At 47.6% G+C, this 19,300-nt stretch overlaps 2 protein-coding genes across 3 annotated transcripts in view; one reads left to right on the top strand and one right to left on the bottom strand.

The window, feature by feature from the left end:
* Nucleotides 1-8,746, top strand: part of MMP24 (matrix metallopeptidase 24) — a 54,244-nt gene extending 45,498 nt beyond the window's left edge. For both annotated transcript variants that reach the window (XM_074571815.1, XM_074571816.1), the window contains 4 exons: nt 1,802-2,016; nt 3,196-3,334; nt 4,674-4,940; nt 6,215-8,746. In XM_074571815.1, coding sequence (XP_074427916.1) covers nt 1,802-2,016; nt 3,196-3,334; nt 4,674-4,940; nt 6,215-6,552 — 959 coding nt within the window. In that variant the 3' untranslated portion in view covers nt 6,553-8,746. The remainder of the gene's footprint in view (nt 1-1,801; nt 2,017-3,195; nt 3,335-4,673; nt 4,941-6,214) is intronic.
* Nucleotides 8,747-11,770: 3,024 nt separating this feature from the next.
* Nucleotides 11,771-18,676, bottom strand: EIF6 (eukaryotic translation initiation factor 6). Its single transcript, XM_074571817.1, has 6 exons — nt 18,364-18,676; nt 18,193-18,278; nt 17,095-17,270; nt 15,621-15,797; nt 14,823-15,004; nt 11,771-13,444 (listed from the first exon to the last, which is right to left on the bottom strand). The coding sequence occupies exons 1-6, from the start codon at nt 18,468-18,470 to the stop codon at nt 13,435-13,437; spliced, it is 738 nt and encodes a 245-aa protein (XP_074427918.1). The 5' UTR covers nt 18,471-18,676; the 3' UTR covers nt 11,771-13,434.
* Between the last annotated feature and the right edge of the window lie 624 nt (nt 18,677-19,300).

Genomic DNA, 19,300 nt, shown 5'->3' with positions numbered 1-19,300 from the left:
AAGTGCTGAATATAAAGCTGCACAAACAACTCAGACGATAGGTAAGACACAGACTTTAGTGGTGACAGGGCTTAATCTTTGGAACAATTTGCTGTGCATTGTAGAGGGTTTCCTATGGCTTGAATCTGGAAAATGTGCTGTGTCTGCTCCAGAGGTACCAGCTCGTGGCAGGACTCGCAGGTGGAGGTTTCTGGCCTGGAACTGCAGGAAGCTGGACTACATTATCTACATTATCTACATCTATTCTGAACGTAATGTCCATGAAACCTACACACACGATTCTTAGTGTTAGAACCTTAGTAACAATTAAGTATGACGGCTTTGTCTGATGACTTCTTTGTCACTAGGGGGGACTGATTCTCACTAACCCAGTCACCCTTCCAGGACGTGTTTAAGCACTCATTCATTATAGGAGCCCTTCAAAAATGTAACATTTAAGAGCTAAGGGGACTTGGGCACCTAAGCCTCGTTTAAGGCAGCATAGTTCAAAGTGTTTATCTGCAAAAGTCCTCTTTAATCCCGCGGGTGCGCAGGCTCCATGGGTATCTCAATCCTTACTCGCAACAGTCCTTCTCTGGCTATGGGCAAGGCAAGGGCCCCTGACAGGGTGACTCTCAGCCAGTGCAAGTGTTCAGTGGTACCAGCTGGCCTGAAGCCTGTCAGGGCTGTTGGACCCCCAAAAGAGGGAGGCTGATAAAGCAGCCATGGCAGATGGCCCCCATTCTGCCCACTGGTGGAGCTTTGTCCTGCAGTCGCTCCACATAGCCCCTTCAAAAGTGCTGTTCAGAGAGGCTGAAACCATAATCCATGCAAATAAACAATCAAATCCTGTTTGATTACATCAGGTATAAAATCTCTTGCTTCTAGTAGCGTTCTGCTTATTGCCATACCAACTTGTGGCAAGAAGAAATCTATGACTAGACTTGGGCTATGAAATCTATGACTATTAGATTATTATTATTATTATTATTATTATTATTATTATTATTATTATTATTATTATTATTATTATTAGATTTGGTCTAAGAAATCTATGACTATTAGATTTGGTAGAGATTTTATCACTGTTAACGAAATCGTCCTGTGGCAAAGTGGATTTCAAAGCAGACCGCTGCTTCAAGTCCAAGTCACTTGCATTTTTATAAGTCTCTACATTCCTGCAGCCTTGTCGGATCTCAAAGCTGAGCTGTGTCAGGACTGAAGGGCAGAGCTGTGCTTGTGGGGTGCGTCATTTAAGTGCGAGCATGGTCCCTTATCGCGGCTGTTCCTCAGGGTTCCCAGGGTGTTCTGAAAGCAACGAGTGGTGAATAAACTGTAATAAAGTAATTGCTTTCTAATTTCTAAATTCCCCTGCAGTTCCCCTTAGAATGTAGCGTTGGTTTTCACATCCTAACTTTTTTCTGGTTTTGCTTTGGGGTTTGTTTTTTTTGTTGGTGTCTTGTGTTGTGTTTTTTTAATGGTCTACTAAACATTTCTATTCAAGGGTTATTACCTTTCATTGCAGTTGGCAACATGATTGGTGTGGCTCCTCCTTCCTGTTAGCTCCAGCCTCCTTGGGAAGACCGACAAAACCATCCTGGCTCTTTTTCAGTTCTTATCGCTCATCTGTTTTGGGACATCTTTCATGTGTGGCTGCATCTCATTCTGCTCCCCATTTCTAGGGCATGAACTCTGCATAAGGAGTACATAAATTCCTTGCAATGCCATTCATCTGGCCTGTTGCCTTTTAAAACCTACAAGGGAAGCACAGAAAATCCAAACTTGTCCACTTTTTGCTAAACATTTTTCTTTTCACTTCCAGGTCCTCCTGTTGAGCCCCTGGAGCCAACCAGGCCTTTACCCACTCTTCCTGTTCGCAGAATTCACTCCACTTCAGAAAGAAAACACGAGAGACAGCCAAGACCTCCTAGTCCTCCTCTAGGTGATAGGCCATCTCCTCCTGGCACGAAACCCAACATCTGCGATGGCAACTTTAATACTGTGGCTCTCTTCAGAGGAGAAATGTTTGTTTTCAAGGTACTGAGAATTCCTGCTTACCCATGAGTCTGTCTTTAGTTTTATTGCTGGAAAGATAGAAGTATCGGGTAGTGAGATTTGAAGTGTCTGTGAAAATAGCTCTGTTCCTTTGAGGCTGATGAATGTGCAATATTAGAAGGAAACGTAAGCAGATTGGCTCTGCGGTATTTGGAAACAGTGCCTGATGGCGTTCGTGGAATGCCCAGGCAGCCTGTGCACCAAAGCGTGAACGGGATGCGCTGGCAGAGAACTCAAACACCATCAAGCTCAGAGAGAAGCCACCTGTAAAGCCAGGAAGCCATAGCAGTACCTAACCAGGGACTAAGCCTCGTTGCCTCCAGAGGTGGCCTGCATCGAACCCTGGGCTTCGGGGAGCACTCGGCCTACCTGAAGCGCTTGGGGAGTTTGAGTCAGCCTTGCTTGTAAAGTACAGCCGGGGAGGAAGGAGAGGCTTTGCTCAATAACCCATCTGGGAGTGCCTTGAGTATGAAAATCCATGGTCCGTTCCCAAAATACCTGTCTCTCACTCTGCCCAATGGGTGTGAATGTGGAGAGGGATATATTGAAGGTCATTAAATGGACAAACCGTATCGATTGCAGAAAATGCCTGAACTGAAAATACTGGAAGGCTGGGAGAGTAGCTGGGGGAAGTCTCATGGGCTCTGTTCTGCTCCTACTCATCCCTGAGCATCCACTATGGCTTTAACTAATGATCTCATATCTAAAGGGACAGCTAATAACTCCTTTGTGCCTTCGGACGTTGTGTGCTTCACACCGTCCCCAGGCTGTACGGCTCTCCTGGGGTCTGGTAGTTGAGCACCAGGACAATTGTGACACCTCAGTGACAAGACACACAGAGAGGTCACTCACAAATGAGTTCCTAACGCTTGTAACTGTGGCCTTGCTTCCCCCTGCTCCTTTTTCCTCTCCTCCTTTCCACCCTTTTTCACAGCACCAGCTATCAACTTCTTGCCCTTTTGGCTGCCATCTTCCCCACGAAGCGCTTCCCTGCCTGGAGACCGTGTCAGGCTGGGTTGGAGCTGTCACCTGAACCGGGACTTCTGTCTTTAATGGTTATGGGGCCTAGGCAGGGATTAGTAATGCTTGATGCTGGACGCTCAGCCTGATTTGACTGCAAGATAAAAATACTCAGTCTGAAGACGCTTCTGGTTTTCTCAGGATCGCTGGTTCTGGCGTCTGCGCAACAACCGGGTGCAGGAGGGATATCCCATGCAAATTGAGCAGTTCTGGAAAGGCCTCCCTGCAAAGATTGACGCAGCCTACGAGCGGTCTGATGGAAAATTCGTTTTCTTCAAAGGTACGGTATCTTTCAGTACAAGCCTACCACACCTGCCTCACACCACATTCTTCTTTCACGGTGTGAAGAGGGTGAAAACAGGTACGCTGCATCCTTGTCCGTTTCCAAGGGTACACTTCAAGCAGCCACAAATCCTTAAATTATAGTTCAGCGTGGGCTGGCCTTGCCAGGACAAGCTCTGTATAAAGCTAATCCTGATAAGTGGAAATTGTCTGCCGTGTCCTAACAAGGAATAGCTCCTGTTTCCCAGGGAGTGTCAGTCTCCAGCCTGTCTCCTTGAATGTGTTTCGGCAGGGCATTAAGGCCTCTCCCAAGCCACATTTCTGGACAATTGCCTCCTAAAGAAACAAAATTATCAACTTTGCGCTGGGGCCCACATTAGCTCCTTGCACTGTGACAGTGTCTGAACAGGATCCTGTAACTTGAGAGCAAGTTGTAAGCAAGGAAGAATGGCTGGTAAGTGTCGGCATGTCACCATGCAAAAACACACTACCTGCTCTTCTGAATTTTATGTCTGCAGCTGCAGTCCCTCAGCTCAATAAGCAGTAGTAAGACTTGAGAAGGCTCAGGGAAAGGCAACAGAAATGACTGAAAAGTATGGGCTGATGTCCTGCAAGGAACTCCTCAGCCTGAGTGAGGGATGGCAAAGACAGTGGGTGAGAGAAGGCTTTGAAAGCATGACTGGCTTAGAGAAGGTAAATGGGAAAGGGTTCTTTAACGTCTCTTCCAAAACAAGAGCTAAGGAACAGCAAGTGAAGTCAGGAGGCTTCAGGTTCAAAATGGAGGTTGGAAATCCTCAACATCATAGAATCATAGAATCTTCATGGTTGGAAAGGACCTTTGAGATCATCGAGTCCAACCATACACACACACCAAAACCGACCTACAGTCTCTGCCACTAGAGCATGCCCTGAAGTGCCGCATCTAGATGCTTCTTAAACACCTCTAGGGATGGTGACTCAACCCCCTCCCTGGGCAGGCTGTTCCAGTGCCTGACCACTCTTTCAGTAAAGTAATTCTTCCTAATATCTAATCTAAACCTCCCCTGCCGCAGCTTCAGACCATTTCCTCTGGTCCTGTCATTATTCCCCTGGGAGAAGAGGCCAACACCCACCTCTCTGCACCCTCCTTTCAGGCAGTTGTAGAGGGCAATGAGGTCTCCCCTCAGCCTCCTCTTCTCCAGGCTAAACATGCCCAGCTCCCTCAGCCTCTCCTCATATGCCCTGGTCTCCAGACCCCTCACCGTGCCGTGGTTCATTGTGGCTATTTTACATTCATATGGATTCAACTACTAATTAGGCAAAATCTGTTTGCTGTTTTTGTCCCTGTTCCTCTCTAGGAGATAAATACTGGGTTTTTAAAGAAGTGACAGCAGAGCCGGGCTACCCACACAGTCTGGTGGAGCTGGGGAGCTGTCTGCCCCGGGAAGGCATCGACACGGCTCTGCGGTGGGAGCCTGTCGGCAAAACCTACTTCTTCAAAGGCGACAGGTACTGGAGGTACAACGAGGACAAGAGAGCAACGGACCCAGGATACCCAAAGCCCATCACCGTGTGGAGAGGAATCCCTCAGGCTCCACAGGGAGCTTTTATCAGCAAAGAAGGCTGTACGTACCTGCAGTCCTTACGCCTGTTAGATGGGTAATCGCTTGTCTGCCGGGGAGTTGGGTTGTTGGCAGTGGGGTGTTTCGAATATATCCTGAGACAGGAATCAAGTCTCAGAAGTCCTCAGTCACCCATCCTGCAGCGGCTGTCTGGGATCCTTCTGACCCTCACCCCAACCCACGTACCTCCTCAGCTGCTAAACCACATCAGCGTAGTGGCAGCTTTGGGCGAGGGGAAGGGGACGTCTTCTGGTTTTGCTGTCACAACAGTCCCTACCCGAGGTTTCCTGGGCCCCAATTACAAAGATGGCATAACTTACATTTTCTCCTCATTTCTTACCTGTAAAGCTCAGAGTGGCATCAGTCACGCTGTTTGTTACAGGCGCCAGCCTGCCTGATGAACTTTGAAGTTAGCCATGCTCCAAGCAGGGGGTTGGACCTCCGGAGGCTCCTTACGACACATTTCTGTCTCCAGTTTGAAGATTTCTTCCAGTTGGGGAAAGAACTAACAGAAGGGCCCGTGATTAAATTCGGGGCTGCGGGGTGAGATGAGGGGACTGCAGCAAGAGCCAGCCGAGCTGGAGGACAGATTTGGGAGACCCAACGCTTTCACCACTGTTCCCTTCTCCTTCCCCCCCTCCCCCCCCTTTTTTTTTCTAATCTCTTGAGAGTGATAAGGAGTCATCAGGGGAGATGAGGGGTACTGCAGACAACATGTAGCATAAACCGTCAGCACTTTATTAGCAGCAGGATGAGACTCTCCTTAACAAAGGCCAAATCTTCTGCATTCTGTGGCCAGAAAGAGTCACCTTATTCAGCATCCGCTCCCTTAAGGCTGGATGAACAGAAACCTTGAGTATTCCCCCAAACACTATCACACCCAGGCACACACTGTCATTCTGCAGATTACATTAATTGCTTGGTCATGACGAGCCCATATTTACAGATGCTTTACTGAAAAATAACCCACTGCAGAACACTTACTTTAAAATTAGTTGGTTGGGTTTTTTTCCATTCACAGCTTGTCTTGGCCAAGGGGAATGGTGCTCTGTGGGCAATGCTGCACCCCCAAGCCAGGGTTATGTCTTCTCCTTTAAATCCTGGCTCCAAAACCACCTTCACTTTTCAGTGGTTTCGGGATGCCCTGGATGAATGTGTGTCATTGTCCCAGCCAGCTGCCACCTCCAGCCTTTCGGGCACTCGCACTTCCTCACACAAGCTCAGCTTATCAAGTTGGAAGTGGTGTGGTGAGAAATATTCTCTGTTTTCTCTCCTAGTTTATACCTACTTTTACAAAGGGAAGGAGTATTGGAAGTTCGACAACCAGAGGCTGAGCGTGGAGCCAGGGTACCCCAGGTCAATCCTCAAAGACTGGATGGGCTGCAACCAGAAGGATGTGGAACGAAGCAAAGACCGACGTCTCCCCCACGACGACGTGGATATTATGGTGACAATAAATGATGTGCCTAGCACTGTCAATGCAATCGCAGTTGTGATCCCTTGCATTTTGTCCCTGTGTATCCTTGTCTTGGTATACACGATCTTCCAGTTTAAAAACAAAGAGGTGCAGCAAAATGTTGTGTATTACAAAAGACCTGTTCAGGAGTGGGTATGACACAGCCCGCTGCACGTTTCAGCTCATTGATCCGATGAGGACTATGGACAGAAAAAAAGGAAAAAAAAAAAACAAACAAAAAAACGCATTCAAAAGCCTATCAAACAAAACTACTTCAGTGACCTACAAGTTTTGGACAGCCTGGGACTGAAAGAAGCAGGAAAACTGGACAAAAACACAGGCAGCCTTGCAGTGTGGAGCCTCTTTCTTTCTTACTGCCTCAGTCGCGTGTCAGTCTCGGTGTGCCATCCTCCACAGGCTCGCTCTGCTACAGCAGAGTCGTCAGGACAGGTTACAACTGACCTGGGAATCTTCCTTCAGTTCCCTGCACCAGTGCTCCCTGTTAAACCCAGCATTCGCCAGTGTAGCTGAACCACCTCTGAACAGAACCATTTTTTTAATAGCTGTCTCATAAACGAATTAAGATCATGAAATCTATGAACAGGAACAATTCAGTATCGTAAGCAGAAGACATTCTGATGCTGAAGCGTTCTACAAGATCTTCTTAGTTTATTACAAACTCCAGGTGATTACCTGGATACAATTTTCCAATACCTGCTGGTCAGATGTTTTGTACATTCATAACTAATCCACGCTGCCACTCAGCACAGTGCATGAGGAACCACGACGCACTCGGAGGTCCGTGAGTGCAGAGAAGAAGCTCAAGAAGCACCAAACCAGACACCGTTAACATCACCTGGCAACAGCAAGCCCCAGATTGGGACAAACTGAAGACAAAAGTGATTGGGTCTAAAAAAAAAAAAAAAAAAAGTTTTTGTTTTGGGAGCCATTCGTGAAAGAAATATTTAAATGTCATACAATGTTGTTTTAAGCTCCCATCAGCAAGAAACAATGAACCAATGGTTACCGATATACTGAAAAATGTGTATAGACGTAGACTACGCCCCTGTTAAGATGCTGGGAAAGATGAATTGTTGTTATGTGGCACGTGTAACTAGATTGTGGAATTTGTATGTTGGGTTTCAGGAGAATGGAAATGTTTGTTTGGAGTGAGATTGTCACTATATTTTGCTGAAATAGTCAAGATACAGTAAGAATTAGGTCTGTTTATAAAACTAAATCCAATCCCTGTAGATGTTACAGACATTGTATGCCTTTGAAATTTGTTTTTTGTTTTTGCTTACTTCTTCACAGGCAGATATTTGGCAAGGACCAAAGGATGCATGCCACGCAGTAGAGTGAGTTCCATCACTAGCCACATTTGACAGACATAAAAATCAGGTAAAGGCGAGATAGGTGCCTGAACTTTCCGCTAGTAACTTTTCACAAGTCTCTTCCTACAACAGCAGCTTCTGCTTATCCCCGTTACAGTTGGGAACGGTTGAGGATGTTGGGTCCTAACCACAAACTTGGTACGTTTTGTTGCCAATGCTGATATTTCTGCCGTGTTAAATAAGAGTGGAAGAAGAGTTTCTTGCAGGGCAATGCAATGGTGAAGCCCACCCCGTACAGATGTGCCATTCACGCAAGCACATGGACTGCTTTGCACGCTCACTATAAGGAGGACGTGATTAGCGTAAGCCCTCTGCCTATAACCGAGTTTCCTTCAGTGCAATGGAAGTGCAGTGCACAGAAGGTCCAGTTAGAACAGAAAAAGTACACCTTTAAAACACCGGCTACGAAAAAAAAAATCCAACGATGAGAAAAATATTCCTAATTCCAATGATGAGGAATGAAGAAGCAGAAAGATTGTCAGCATTCTGAATTTCTAACTAGTGCTCAAATATTGCTATGGTGAAGCAGGATAGACAAATAGATGCTGCTAGTGAAGCCCACTAGGCCTGCGTAACACGTGGTCTCAAACTGTATTTTGTCCTTCATAATTGATTTCTGTAGCCAAGCTGTTTATTGTGTTTAAACATAGAAACAAAAAAGTATTACAAACATATTACAAAATAAGTGAGAAACTAGTAGATGCAAAACTTTGAATTTTAGTGACGCAGTCTGATAACGTCTCATGATGGGTGAAGGAGTGCAAAGGACCAAATGAAATCGGAGCTACTAATTAGACACCCCCCAACACGTGCTACTCTGTACGTTGCTATGTGTACTATATATGTGGTAGAATGCACACTACGAACGCCACATCCACATGGCACATCGAACTCATCCGTACGCTGCCATCTCTTCTGGGACTGTGACAGCCCAAACCTTTGAGCAACTTCCAACAGCCATCATTAAAAAAAAAAAAAAAAAAAAAAAAAAAAAAAAAATTTACAACTTGGAGAAATGTCTGGTTTTGTTTGTATTTTTTTTTTTTTTACTCCTGCCCAAAGGTAGATTTTTCGGGCTGTTCAAAACCCTACACCGAGTTCCAAGCTGTACAGGCGGCACAGAGCCTGGCCCTGGAGCAAGGGTTGCCCCGCGGAGCTGGGCACGCCACGGCGACGAGGTAAACCCTCTGCTGCCAAAATCCAGCCTTCCTCAAAGAACTGCTGCTTCAAAGAACCCGAGAAAGAGTTTGGTACCTCTTTTAACTGCTGCATAACTGGCTCCTGGTGCAGACGTTACCTGTTAGAGCTTTGCCAGGGTGTGAGGTGTTTCCGTAGGTGTTTAAGGAGCCGGGAAACAGCCCTCCACGGTTCCGCGTGTTGGCACAGGTGGGCCAGGGCAGGTAGGCGAGCAGTTGACCCACTTTCCCCCAACACAACCCCGTGCACGCCACTGTCATTTTTTTTTTTTTTTTTTTTTTTTTTGGAAAGATTAGCGCCTGTGCGGTCCTGGGGTGACCTGGATTTGGGCACAAACGTCAGTATTTGGGTAAGGGGTAGTTCCTCAACATTCACACACCTGAGCTCTTTGCTGGGACCGTGGGTTGGATCTGTAATCCACAGCGACCCAGCAGCAGGGTATGGACCCGCTCCGCCTCCCATCAGCACAGCTAAAGCGTCTCCTTGGCCAGGTGGCCGCGTGCCAGTTCCCATCCGGAAATGCAGCACCAGGACATATTGCCACCGCGGGGGAGCAGGGAGCAGCGCTGCTCATTCAGCTTCTCTCACTGCGCCCCCGGCACCACACGGCCACCTGGCAGCACTTGTACAGCCGGAGGGGAGCCCTGGCACGTGCTCACCTCGAGCGGCGAGCAGCCCACTACGCCCGCTGTCCTGCGCTCGGCGTCCTGCCTTTGTTTGTTTCTGACCATCTCAGATCATTTCATGACCAGTGAAGTAGGCTCATTTCTCCAGGTACGTTAGAAACGTGCTGGGATACACAACCGCTACAGCCAGAACAGAGGGGTCCTCTGCTAGAAGAGGGATTAGTCGTTTCTAACTTACAGTTGGTCATTAAACCTCAAGGGCATCTCCCGTCTCACACCATGAGGACTCAGGTTTTTAAAAACCTCCATGAAGGATCCTCATGAGCTTTTGGACATTAGAGCACACTGTGGCAGCCAAAGCTACACACCCTGTGACTTCCTCACTGACCCGTGAGACCTTCATTCCTCCCTCAAGAACCTCTGGACATCTCTTTGCCATCCTGTCACATTCCTCCCAGGCCTTTCTCATGGTATCACACTTATTTGCCCAGCGCAGCTGGAATCAGCTGTAGGTCCTCAGATCATTCCTGGATCACCGCATAATACACAAAGTCACGTGTCGCCTTCTGCTGCCGGAGAGCAAAGGCGGTTCACGGCCCTGGAGCGTAACCGGGGGCTTCGGAGTTCAGAACTTTCATTGTTAAGACTCCTGAGAACCTGTGGCACCGACACCCAGCACCAGGGACATACAACTTGATTTTACTGACTATTCCTTAACGCCTTCTTTTGGTGTCGCCACCGGAGAGTGATGCCTTTGAGGTAAAGCGCATAAAAAGGGTCTGTCAAGCGTTGCACGGTGCTTTAAGTGCCTCGAGCTGTGTAACGCCAAGGGCCTGCCACTGGTAATTCTGCTGCTCGTGGGACCCTTCGCCTGAGCCATCGTTTCTTCCTCACTGTTTCATGGTCCCACCCTCACGGCCCCACACCTGGCAGTTCCAACCCTGCTCGGCAGGTTCTCCTGGGAAGGAATCGGTAACAGCACGAGAATCTCACTCCTTTCCCCTGCCTTCTTTTGGCGTTTTTAGAAGAACCAAAATTTAATGAACAACAAAGGAGATAAGCATTACCCCCAGAATATGTATTTGCAGAAAAGCTCAGCAACCGCTGCACAAGATTTGCATCTAATCTACACATAGTGCTCAAGGTACAGATGCATCATGGATTTATGGATAACGATGCTTTGTTTGGGCTTTCTTTTCCTAACTCCTCCAAACATTCAGTTTGCTTTCTTGACTGTTGCTGACGACTGAGCACACCTTTGTTACAATACGTACCTTCAGGCCAAGAAGTTGCTCTTGGGCGGGTCAGAGCTCATCGCTACAGGGTGGGAAATTTGGATCCTTCACCACAACATGCTTCACTTCACGTCCAGCTGCACCAAATTTACCCTTCTATCGACCCATCAGTCAGTCCTCGTCCTTACCAGTCAGAATAAGCCAGCGTGGGTGGACTTCCCTGCACTGATCCGCTGCCTTTCCCGAACAGGACAATAATGCTGACCATGGCGGCTCCCAGCGGAGCTCCCTGTGGAACTCCTGGAAAATCTAACCATTTACTCTGACTCCCCCGCCCCATTCTCAAGCACGTAAAAGGGCTTCCCTCTCATTCCATGGGATCACTCACCCAGGGTCCCTAAAAGCCTCTGGCACAAAAACCTGCCAAACACTTTTCGGCAATACAAGTAACATTACAACAGACCTTCTCCATATCCCTGTGGACTCCTTTAAAGAACTCCCCAGGTCTTGTAAGACATGACTTGCCGTTAAAACACCAAGTTTATGCTCTCTCATGGTATCACATATCCATGGTTCTACTAATTCCATTCTTTATTATAGTTTCTGTTTTCCTTGTACATAAAAGAGGTATCGTGTTTGCCACCTTCCAGTTCCAAAGCTTCAATGCAATTCTCAAAGAGGTCACACACTGCCATTAGCAATACCCTACTCTGCCAATATTCTGTCTCTAATCCTCTTTGGCGTATCACAGCCCCCAGCGCTGCACCGGTATCTTTCCTATTTAAGGATTTGGATTACACAGAGACTGGATTATTTTTCTTGTTTAGCTCTGAGCAATTTTTGACACGCAACACATATCAAGATCACCAATATGAACCAGGATTCCTGCTTATCAACCGGAATGAGAAAAAATGAGTTACAGAAGTTGCAGAGGAAAACTTCAGCCTTACTCATTTCACACTTGACAAATAAATGCCAACACCGACAGCAAGAGTCCAACTGCCATTTACACCTACCAACAGAGCCCTGCAAGGGGGCCAAAGGACAGCCGCTTCTCACTCTGAATACTGAGACACGCTAAGAGGAGACCTGGAGTCAGTGCCAAGAAAGGTAGTCACCTGTATCAAAGGGGCCATAAACACCAAAAGCTGTTAGCCATAGTGGCAAGGAGCTGAGCTGCTTACAGGCAGCAGGCAGGCGAGCTCTCTGGAAATGGCAGCCCCTGGCTCAGTTGCCGTTCTAGACAGAGCAGACAGCAGGATCCTATGGCAATCTTTATTTAAAAGTTTAAGGAGCAACCTTTAATCAACCCAAACCTTCCCTAAGCATCCAGACAGTAAAACAAAAATGGAAGTTCGCTTAATTTTCTACAAAGCCTGAAGCACCAGGGCCAAAAAAGAGCTCTGCCCACATTGCCCTCACGACAGTTCTCTCCTCAAGAGACCCCAGCCGAGAGCAATGCAGCTGTGTGGGAGCAACGAGGAGCTTCCACATACCCTCGGGATGGGAAGTGGAGGCATTTCTGTGCCTTCAGTACACCCTTAATGGGCAAGCAGAAGAAACGCAACGAAATCAGATCAGCGAGCTCTGTTTAGAAGCAAATGACTATCTTCTACCTGAAAGCAGTATCTACAGCTTTTTGCCACCATCGCCCCGTGACGAGGGCAGAGCTCTTCCTTAGAAAGCTCCCAAATCTGTAACATCTGACTGTCTGGAGTAACTGGTTCAAACCCTGTTACTTAACCTTTGTCTCCAAAATAACTCAAGACGAGGTGGTTTATTTCTTTTTTTATATGCTGCCTTTTAAGAGTTTCCCAGTGTCGGTGGGGAACTGCTGTAGAACAAACGTAAGCCCCTGGCAACAGCCTGCTTTTCTAGGCTCTCCCTTGCAGATGCCTGAGAAGCAGAACACATGCCACCAGGCACCTGCAGACAACAGATCAAATACCGCTGGTTCCAGAGGCAGTCACGCATTGCTGCTCTTAGAAGGCCCTGGACTGACTTTGAGAAACTCCATTTTTAGTCAAAGGTGATGACTTCAGAATCACCGGCCCTGTGAGAATAGCTGCAAGTCAGGGCAAGAGAGCAGGTGATGACTTCTGAATGGTTTTGTGGCAAGTAAACTACTATATTTTTGGTATTGGACATACAAGGGGCTTTAGCAAGAGTGTGGAAAGAGAGGGCAGTGCCACGTATGTGCTGGAACAGACTGCTGTGCAGCAGAACACGGATGCATTATTTAAGGCAAAATAACCTCTAGCGATCAATATCCGAGAGCCACAAGAGTAAATATTGTTGGCTAATTTGAAGGGCTCAGTCAGCATCACAAAATGAAAAAGCACGGCTGAAGAACAGGAAAATGTGAGCAAAGGGATAAAGAGCATTCCTTAATTGTAACTTCTGTATGTTATTTGTCAGGTTTTGTAATAATACTTAGTTTACAAAACACTACAAGAAGTTGGGTTTGTAGCCTCTTCCATTGGCTAGGCCTGCAGAAACAACACCGGAAGGTCTGGATGTCTGTAATCCAAAGTGTAGCCTGACACTTCACTCCTTAGGAGCTTTCTGGAAAGCAGGAACCAGCACTGCTCATGTCAAGCTAAAAAGAAAACAGAAAGGAGATTTAGCAGATGAGTGCCAGGGAGTGCAGAAGGCATTTCAAAACACCCGTACAGTCAGTTCTCAACCTCTCATTACAAAAGCCCAGCAGAAATTCCCCTTCCTAGAACATAAGGGTCTGTGAAAAGAGGGAAGCAGACCTAGCGCCTGCCAACAGCCAGCCATAAGAGAGGCTGCCCAGAGAGGGGGTGGAGGCCCCATCCCTGGAGACATTCAGGGCCAGGCTGGATGAGGCTCTGAGCGACCTGATCTGGTTACAGATGTCCCTGCTCACTGCAGGGGGGTTGGAGTAGATGACCTTGAACGGTCCCTTCCAACCCAACACATTCTATGATTCTATGATAAGAACAGACTTGTCAAGCTGGAAAAGGCAAAACGTACACCCAGTCTGGTCTAGGTAGTTATCAAAAGCTCAGAGCGAGTTTAATTACGGCTCTGTTACGCTCAGGGACATCCAGCCTTTATACAGGAACTGTGAAGGGGCAGCAAAGAACTCTTTCAAAGGGTTCTTTACTCAAGGAATTCCTCATTCTTTCCTTATGCCATAAGCCATTCCCATACATTCTTACGAAAGCTGAGAACTCTGCCACTAAGTTACAATGGCCCAGGTAGCTCAAGGCCACACCTCTAGCACCACAGCAAGGATCGTAAGAGCTGTCATCAGATGAAAGCCCAAATGAAGTTCACACAGAACATTCATCTATATGTACGCCTAAACCTTGTAAGAATATGTACATACATTAATGAATAGGGAAGTCCTGTATCACTACCAGTCCAGGCAGAAAACAAGAAAACCTGCCTCCCACTAAAAGTTAACTCGGATAAAGCTTGACAAAACTTGACAAAAAGGCTTAAAAAAAATTTAAGGCAGCAGCAGACAAATTCCAAAGTCTTTTTAGCTCCAGAAAGGGTTGTAGCAGGCATTTGAAGTAATAATGTTATGGGTTAAAACAATCAAAAGCCGAGATATCAATCAAAGTCACGGGCGTTTTAATTTTTAAAACAAGATTTGTTTAAAAAAAAATCCATTCATGTCATAGCTAAGCAGCGAACAGCTAGGGAAAAAAAAGTATCTGAAAGTTAGATACTATTTCTCACAAAAAGTATTATAACGGCACTAAAAACCCTCACACGTTCCATACAGGACTAAGCAGGCTCATCAGCTACCAGGAAACAAAACCTTCTGCAATGAGGTAATTGTTGTCAGTAACCCAATAAAAGGAAACAGGAAGTTGAAAAATAAAATAAAATAAAAATAATTCAAGAAAAAAGATAAAATAATTGTGAAAAAAGCTCATTTTATAGTAAAATCTTGCCTGTTTTGACCACGATTATACACAGACCTGGATCCTCCTTACCTGTCAATCAAGGAATCTCTCATCTTGGTAGCAATGGTACTTGGCTGAGCTTCGTTCAGCCTGAAGATACTCTCGATGACAGAGAGTTCGGTGCTGGTTGTATCCAGCCCACAGAAGGCACACCAGTCATTTACAACCATGCCTGCCGCAATCACCTCACTGCCACGATTCACTGTTCCAGCCTGGCACAAACAAAGCAGCAAGAGTTAACAGTGTACGCTGACAGCAACACATTTCGTTCCATATCCTTATTACAAGTCTTTAGTGGAGGGCCTCAACTCACGCTCCTGAAAAGTATTAAAGCTTTGGCCATCAACAAAGTTATAAAAATTTTGGATAAAAGGATTAATGGACACCCTTTCTCTCTTTAAAGAGAGAAAATTGTGTGACACTCAGTGAAATAAAATCTAACAAGTAGGAAGCATAAAGGCATAGCAATCCTGCAATTCACAAATCCAACTGCACAGGCACAGGATTTTATTACTTATTTTTTTTAAACACTGCCTTTGGACAAACCACACACAATCTCACACTCTGTTCAGTCAGCATCACTTGCACAACCCCAGCCGAGCAATGTTTCAGAAGCAAACTAAAGGTGCTAACCAGCCTGTCCAGACTCAGAAAAGACGGAAAATTCTCAGAGGACCTGCCCTGTTCAAGTCTTCTCCTCATCTCCCACTTGGAAAGCTCTGCAGAGGAAACACTATCTAGGAGCCCACGAAGCACAGAAAAATTAAAGACTGAGAACTGGGTTGGAAGGGAGTGGCAAGAGAAAACACAAACCCACAAATGGCTTACCACAAGTGGGACCTGGAGCAATGAAGACAGTTCATCCTGATCATCAATTGAAGTTTTGGGGTGCACAATTCCTCCTTGGTTACTGAAAACACAGTAACTTCCTACCAGCACTTGATCTGCTACCGTTTGTCTGAAAACCTCAACCTTCAGTACATCTGCCAAGATCTCTTCTGTCTCCTGCAAACATAAAGAGAGAATAAAGTTCTAAGCAAAGTGGTATCATAGAATTTGAAGTCAAGCTATTCCTGCATGCAACCATCAACCGGGATCCTCCCCTTTGGAAGCCTGCCCACACTTCCGCAATCCACTGCAGTTCAGTCATTATAGAACACTTACTCAATCGTTATAAAACACTTACTCCCAGATTGCCGTGACAAAATTGTCATATCCTTCAGTAGAACTCTAAGAACTTCCTTTCCTTCCAGGTTTTCACTGTGAATTATTTTGATTTCTCCCTCTCTGACCATCTTACCTTACTTTTTACGCTTATTTAAAACATAATGTGCTCAAAAACCACCACCGCCCCCCAGCCCACCTTTTCCCCCCCTTTGCACCCCTAACACCAAGTCACATTTCTTCATCACCTTTAGCACAAACTGAAAGCAAACACTGTAAGCCACTGCTGTGGCTACCTGTAGCCACACAACATACCTGTCTCTAACGCTATTGATATATCAGTTCTCAAAGTAGCAGCAACTTTGTCTCCTCTGCCCTTATTTTAAGTTTTCAAACAAGAACCTTCCTTTTTTCTTTCACCCCTCTGTCAACACATCCGTGGCCTCTTTCAACTATGACAAATCTCAGCCAGCTCAGCAGTAGCTTGTAACTTCTGTTGTAGTCCTGACTAAACTCTTCTTTATGCTCTCTTTATTACACTCGTGCACACTCTCTTTTCTTCATTCAGTGTTACATATGCAAAGCAAATCGCCCGCAACAATACACTTCCATGTCGCATTCCTTCCCTTCTCCACAGAGCATTCACTACAGCATACTGAACAAGGGGGCACAAGCTATACTTGGGGCAGGTTCCACATCTACAAATAAAGAAAAATATAGGAGAAGAGGCAGATCAACTGAAACCAAGTCAGAAGTCCAAAATCCAATTTTGAGACTTCTCTCTTGAGAAGAATCACAGAATGGCAGGGGTTGGAAGGGACCTCTGACAGCATCAAAAGCCTTGACAGAGTCGAGGCAGACAATGTCCACTGCTCTCCCCTCATCTACCCAGCCAGTCATGCCACCTTAGAAGGCTATCAGACTCCCCCTTGGTGCATCCATGTTGACCGCTCCTGATAACCTAAGAAAGGCAAGATGAGGCAGCACAGCCTCCTACGTGACACTAGCTCTGCTGCTCGCACAGGTCTTCTGATCCCCATGCAACATACCGCAATCCTCAACTACAACCCAAACTGCAACTTGACAATCATTTCACATGCATCCGCTATGAATTTAAAAGCATTGAAGAGCCACGTACCCTGTCGAGATCTGGATGAACAAGAGCTACATAATCATTGCAGGTAGTGACGTTGCCCAGTGCTGACAGACGCTCTTCTACTCGTTGAATTCGTACAGAATCTGGAAGACTGTTGCGGATATGTTGAAGCTCTTGGTCTGTCGTACTGCTTGGGACCAACAGTCCGTGTCTGTTTCCTAAAATGACAAAAAAAAATATAAAAGAGAGAGAAAAGAAAAAAAAGAATATTTCCACAGGGCTTCCTACTTTCCTAATGTTCATCTAATGGCTTGAATTGCCCTTGCCCTGTCCATTCCTCCCAAGCCCAGAATTCAGCGCACGAGAAATAACACTACCGTTAAAGAATAACACAGCATCACAGGTAGGGAAAAGCAGGATGAAGCTCAGCCTGATCTGAGAGTAGAAATTAGTGAATGCCACTATCTTTAATCACTTCTCTTTTTCAACAGAACTAAAGGAAGCCTGACGTCCTCAATGAAACACTCTGACTAGGAATTTCCTCCATAGATGCCAATTGCCCCACAAAACATACAGTTGCTGCTTGTTTGTATTACTTTACTGTGGCAAAGCAATGAAATAGGATGGACAAAGGCATTCTTTTCACAGAAACAAAACTCAAACAAGAAGTTTGTTTGACTGAATAGGGTCTCGCTAGCCAAAGACAGATGAAAGACTTTTCCCTGATCTTCCTATTTGTTAATGGTCCCCCCTCCCCAGGCTCTGCCTCTCCAGTGCTGGCACTGAACCATTAACCTCAAGAAAAACGAAACTTATCCCGGTTTACCAGAAAGTAGACTTACATGTGTCTTTAACCCATCTTTGAGCCCTGCGAGGCAAACGCTCCCTGCTACCCCAGCTCTTTGCTACTGGGTGAGTGTTAGTTTTCCCATTTTCACTCCTCTTCACACGCTTCAATCATTAAAATAGAAACTCTGAGGATGCGGGGTGCTGCCCATCGGACCCCCCCACCACAGTTAAACCCACGGTGTGTCCCAGCGCGCATCAACCGAACAGGGGATTGCCCTCCCGTTTCCACCGGCGCCCCTCCAGGGCCCCTCTCCCCCCAGGCCCGGGGGGAAGGGCCGCCCCGCCACCTACCCACACACATTCTGCCGATGATGCGGCAGCCGGCGATGGAGGCGTGCACCACCGGGATGGTCCCGAACAGCTCCCCCTCGAAGACGCTGCAAGGAGAAAGCGCCGTTAGGGTACGGCCGCGGGGCTCGCCGAGGCGGCGGCGGCCGGGCCGGGCCCTCGGGGCTCCCTCACCTGTAGAAGTTCTCGGAGCCGCCGATAGCCACGAGGCAGTAGGCGTTGGTGAGCTTGGCGAAGCAGCCCAACTCGTTGTTGTTCTCGAAGCTGGCGCGGACGGCCATGGCCGGGGCCGGGACTGGCGACCGGCGCTTCAGCCTCTGGCGGACGCACGCGGCGGCGGCACTTCCGCTTCCGGCGGCGGCGGGCGGAAGGCGCGGGGCAGAGCGGCTCGGGCGGGGACAGTGGGGCGCTGGCCGCGGCCCCAGCTGCCATCATGCGGAGGGCCCCGGCCCCCGCCGTGCCGCCCTGTGCGCGGCTGCACCACCGCGGGCTGAGCCCACCCCTGTGCCCGCACAGGCTGCTTGCACCTGAAGGAGCCGCCCTGGGCCCAGGTGTGCCATCGCTCCGTCTGCCCACCGTGGGTCACCACCACGCGGATGCAGGCATGGTCCCTGCCGGCATGTCCCCATGTGCAGACACGCCACCCCTGTGCAGGCATGAGTTTCGTACCAATACCGTTCTTGTACAGCGGCACCCTGCTGCAGTGTCACCTGCCCGCAGACATTCCAGCCGTGATCCAGATGCCACCTGAGTGCCTCAGCATGTCGCTCGTGTATAGGGCCCACCTGTGTCCAGGCGTGACCTGTGCCAGCTGCCGCCTGTGTCCAGATACGGCCCGCCCGCGTACAGACACCATCCACATGGTGATCCCACCCGCGGGATGATCCCACCCGTCTGCAGACACTATCCACGTGCAGACGCCACCGACGTGGTGAATCCCACCTTTGTGCAGGCGCCATCCATCTGCAGACGCCACCTGTGTGGTGATCCCACACCTGTGCAGACACCACCCACATGGTGATCCCACCCATGGGATGATCCCACCCGTGTGCAGACACCATCCGTGTGCAGATGCCACCCATCTGGTGATCCCATGCGTGTGCAGACACCA

This window comes from Larus michahellis, unplaced genomic scaffold (genome assembly GCF_964199755.1).
Source record: "Larus michahellis unplaced genomic scaffold, bLarMic1.1 SCAFFOLD_157, whole genome shotgun sequence".
NCBI lineage: Eukaryota > Metazoa > Chordata > Aves > Charadriiformes > Laridae > Larus > Larus michahellis.
The sequence above is the reverse complement of the archived record's forward strand: the minus strand, read 5'-3'. Positions and strand labels throughout refer to the sequence as shown.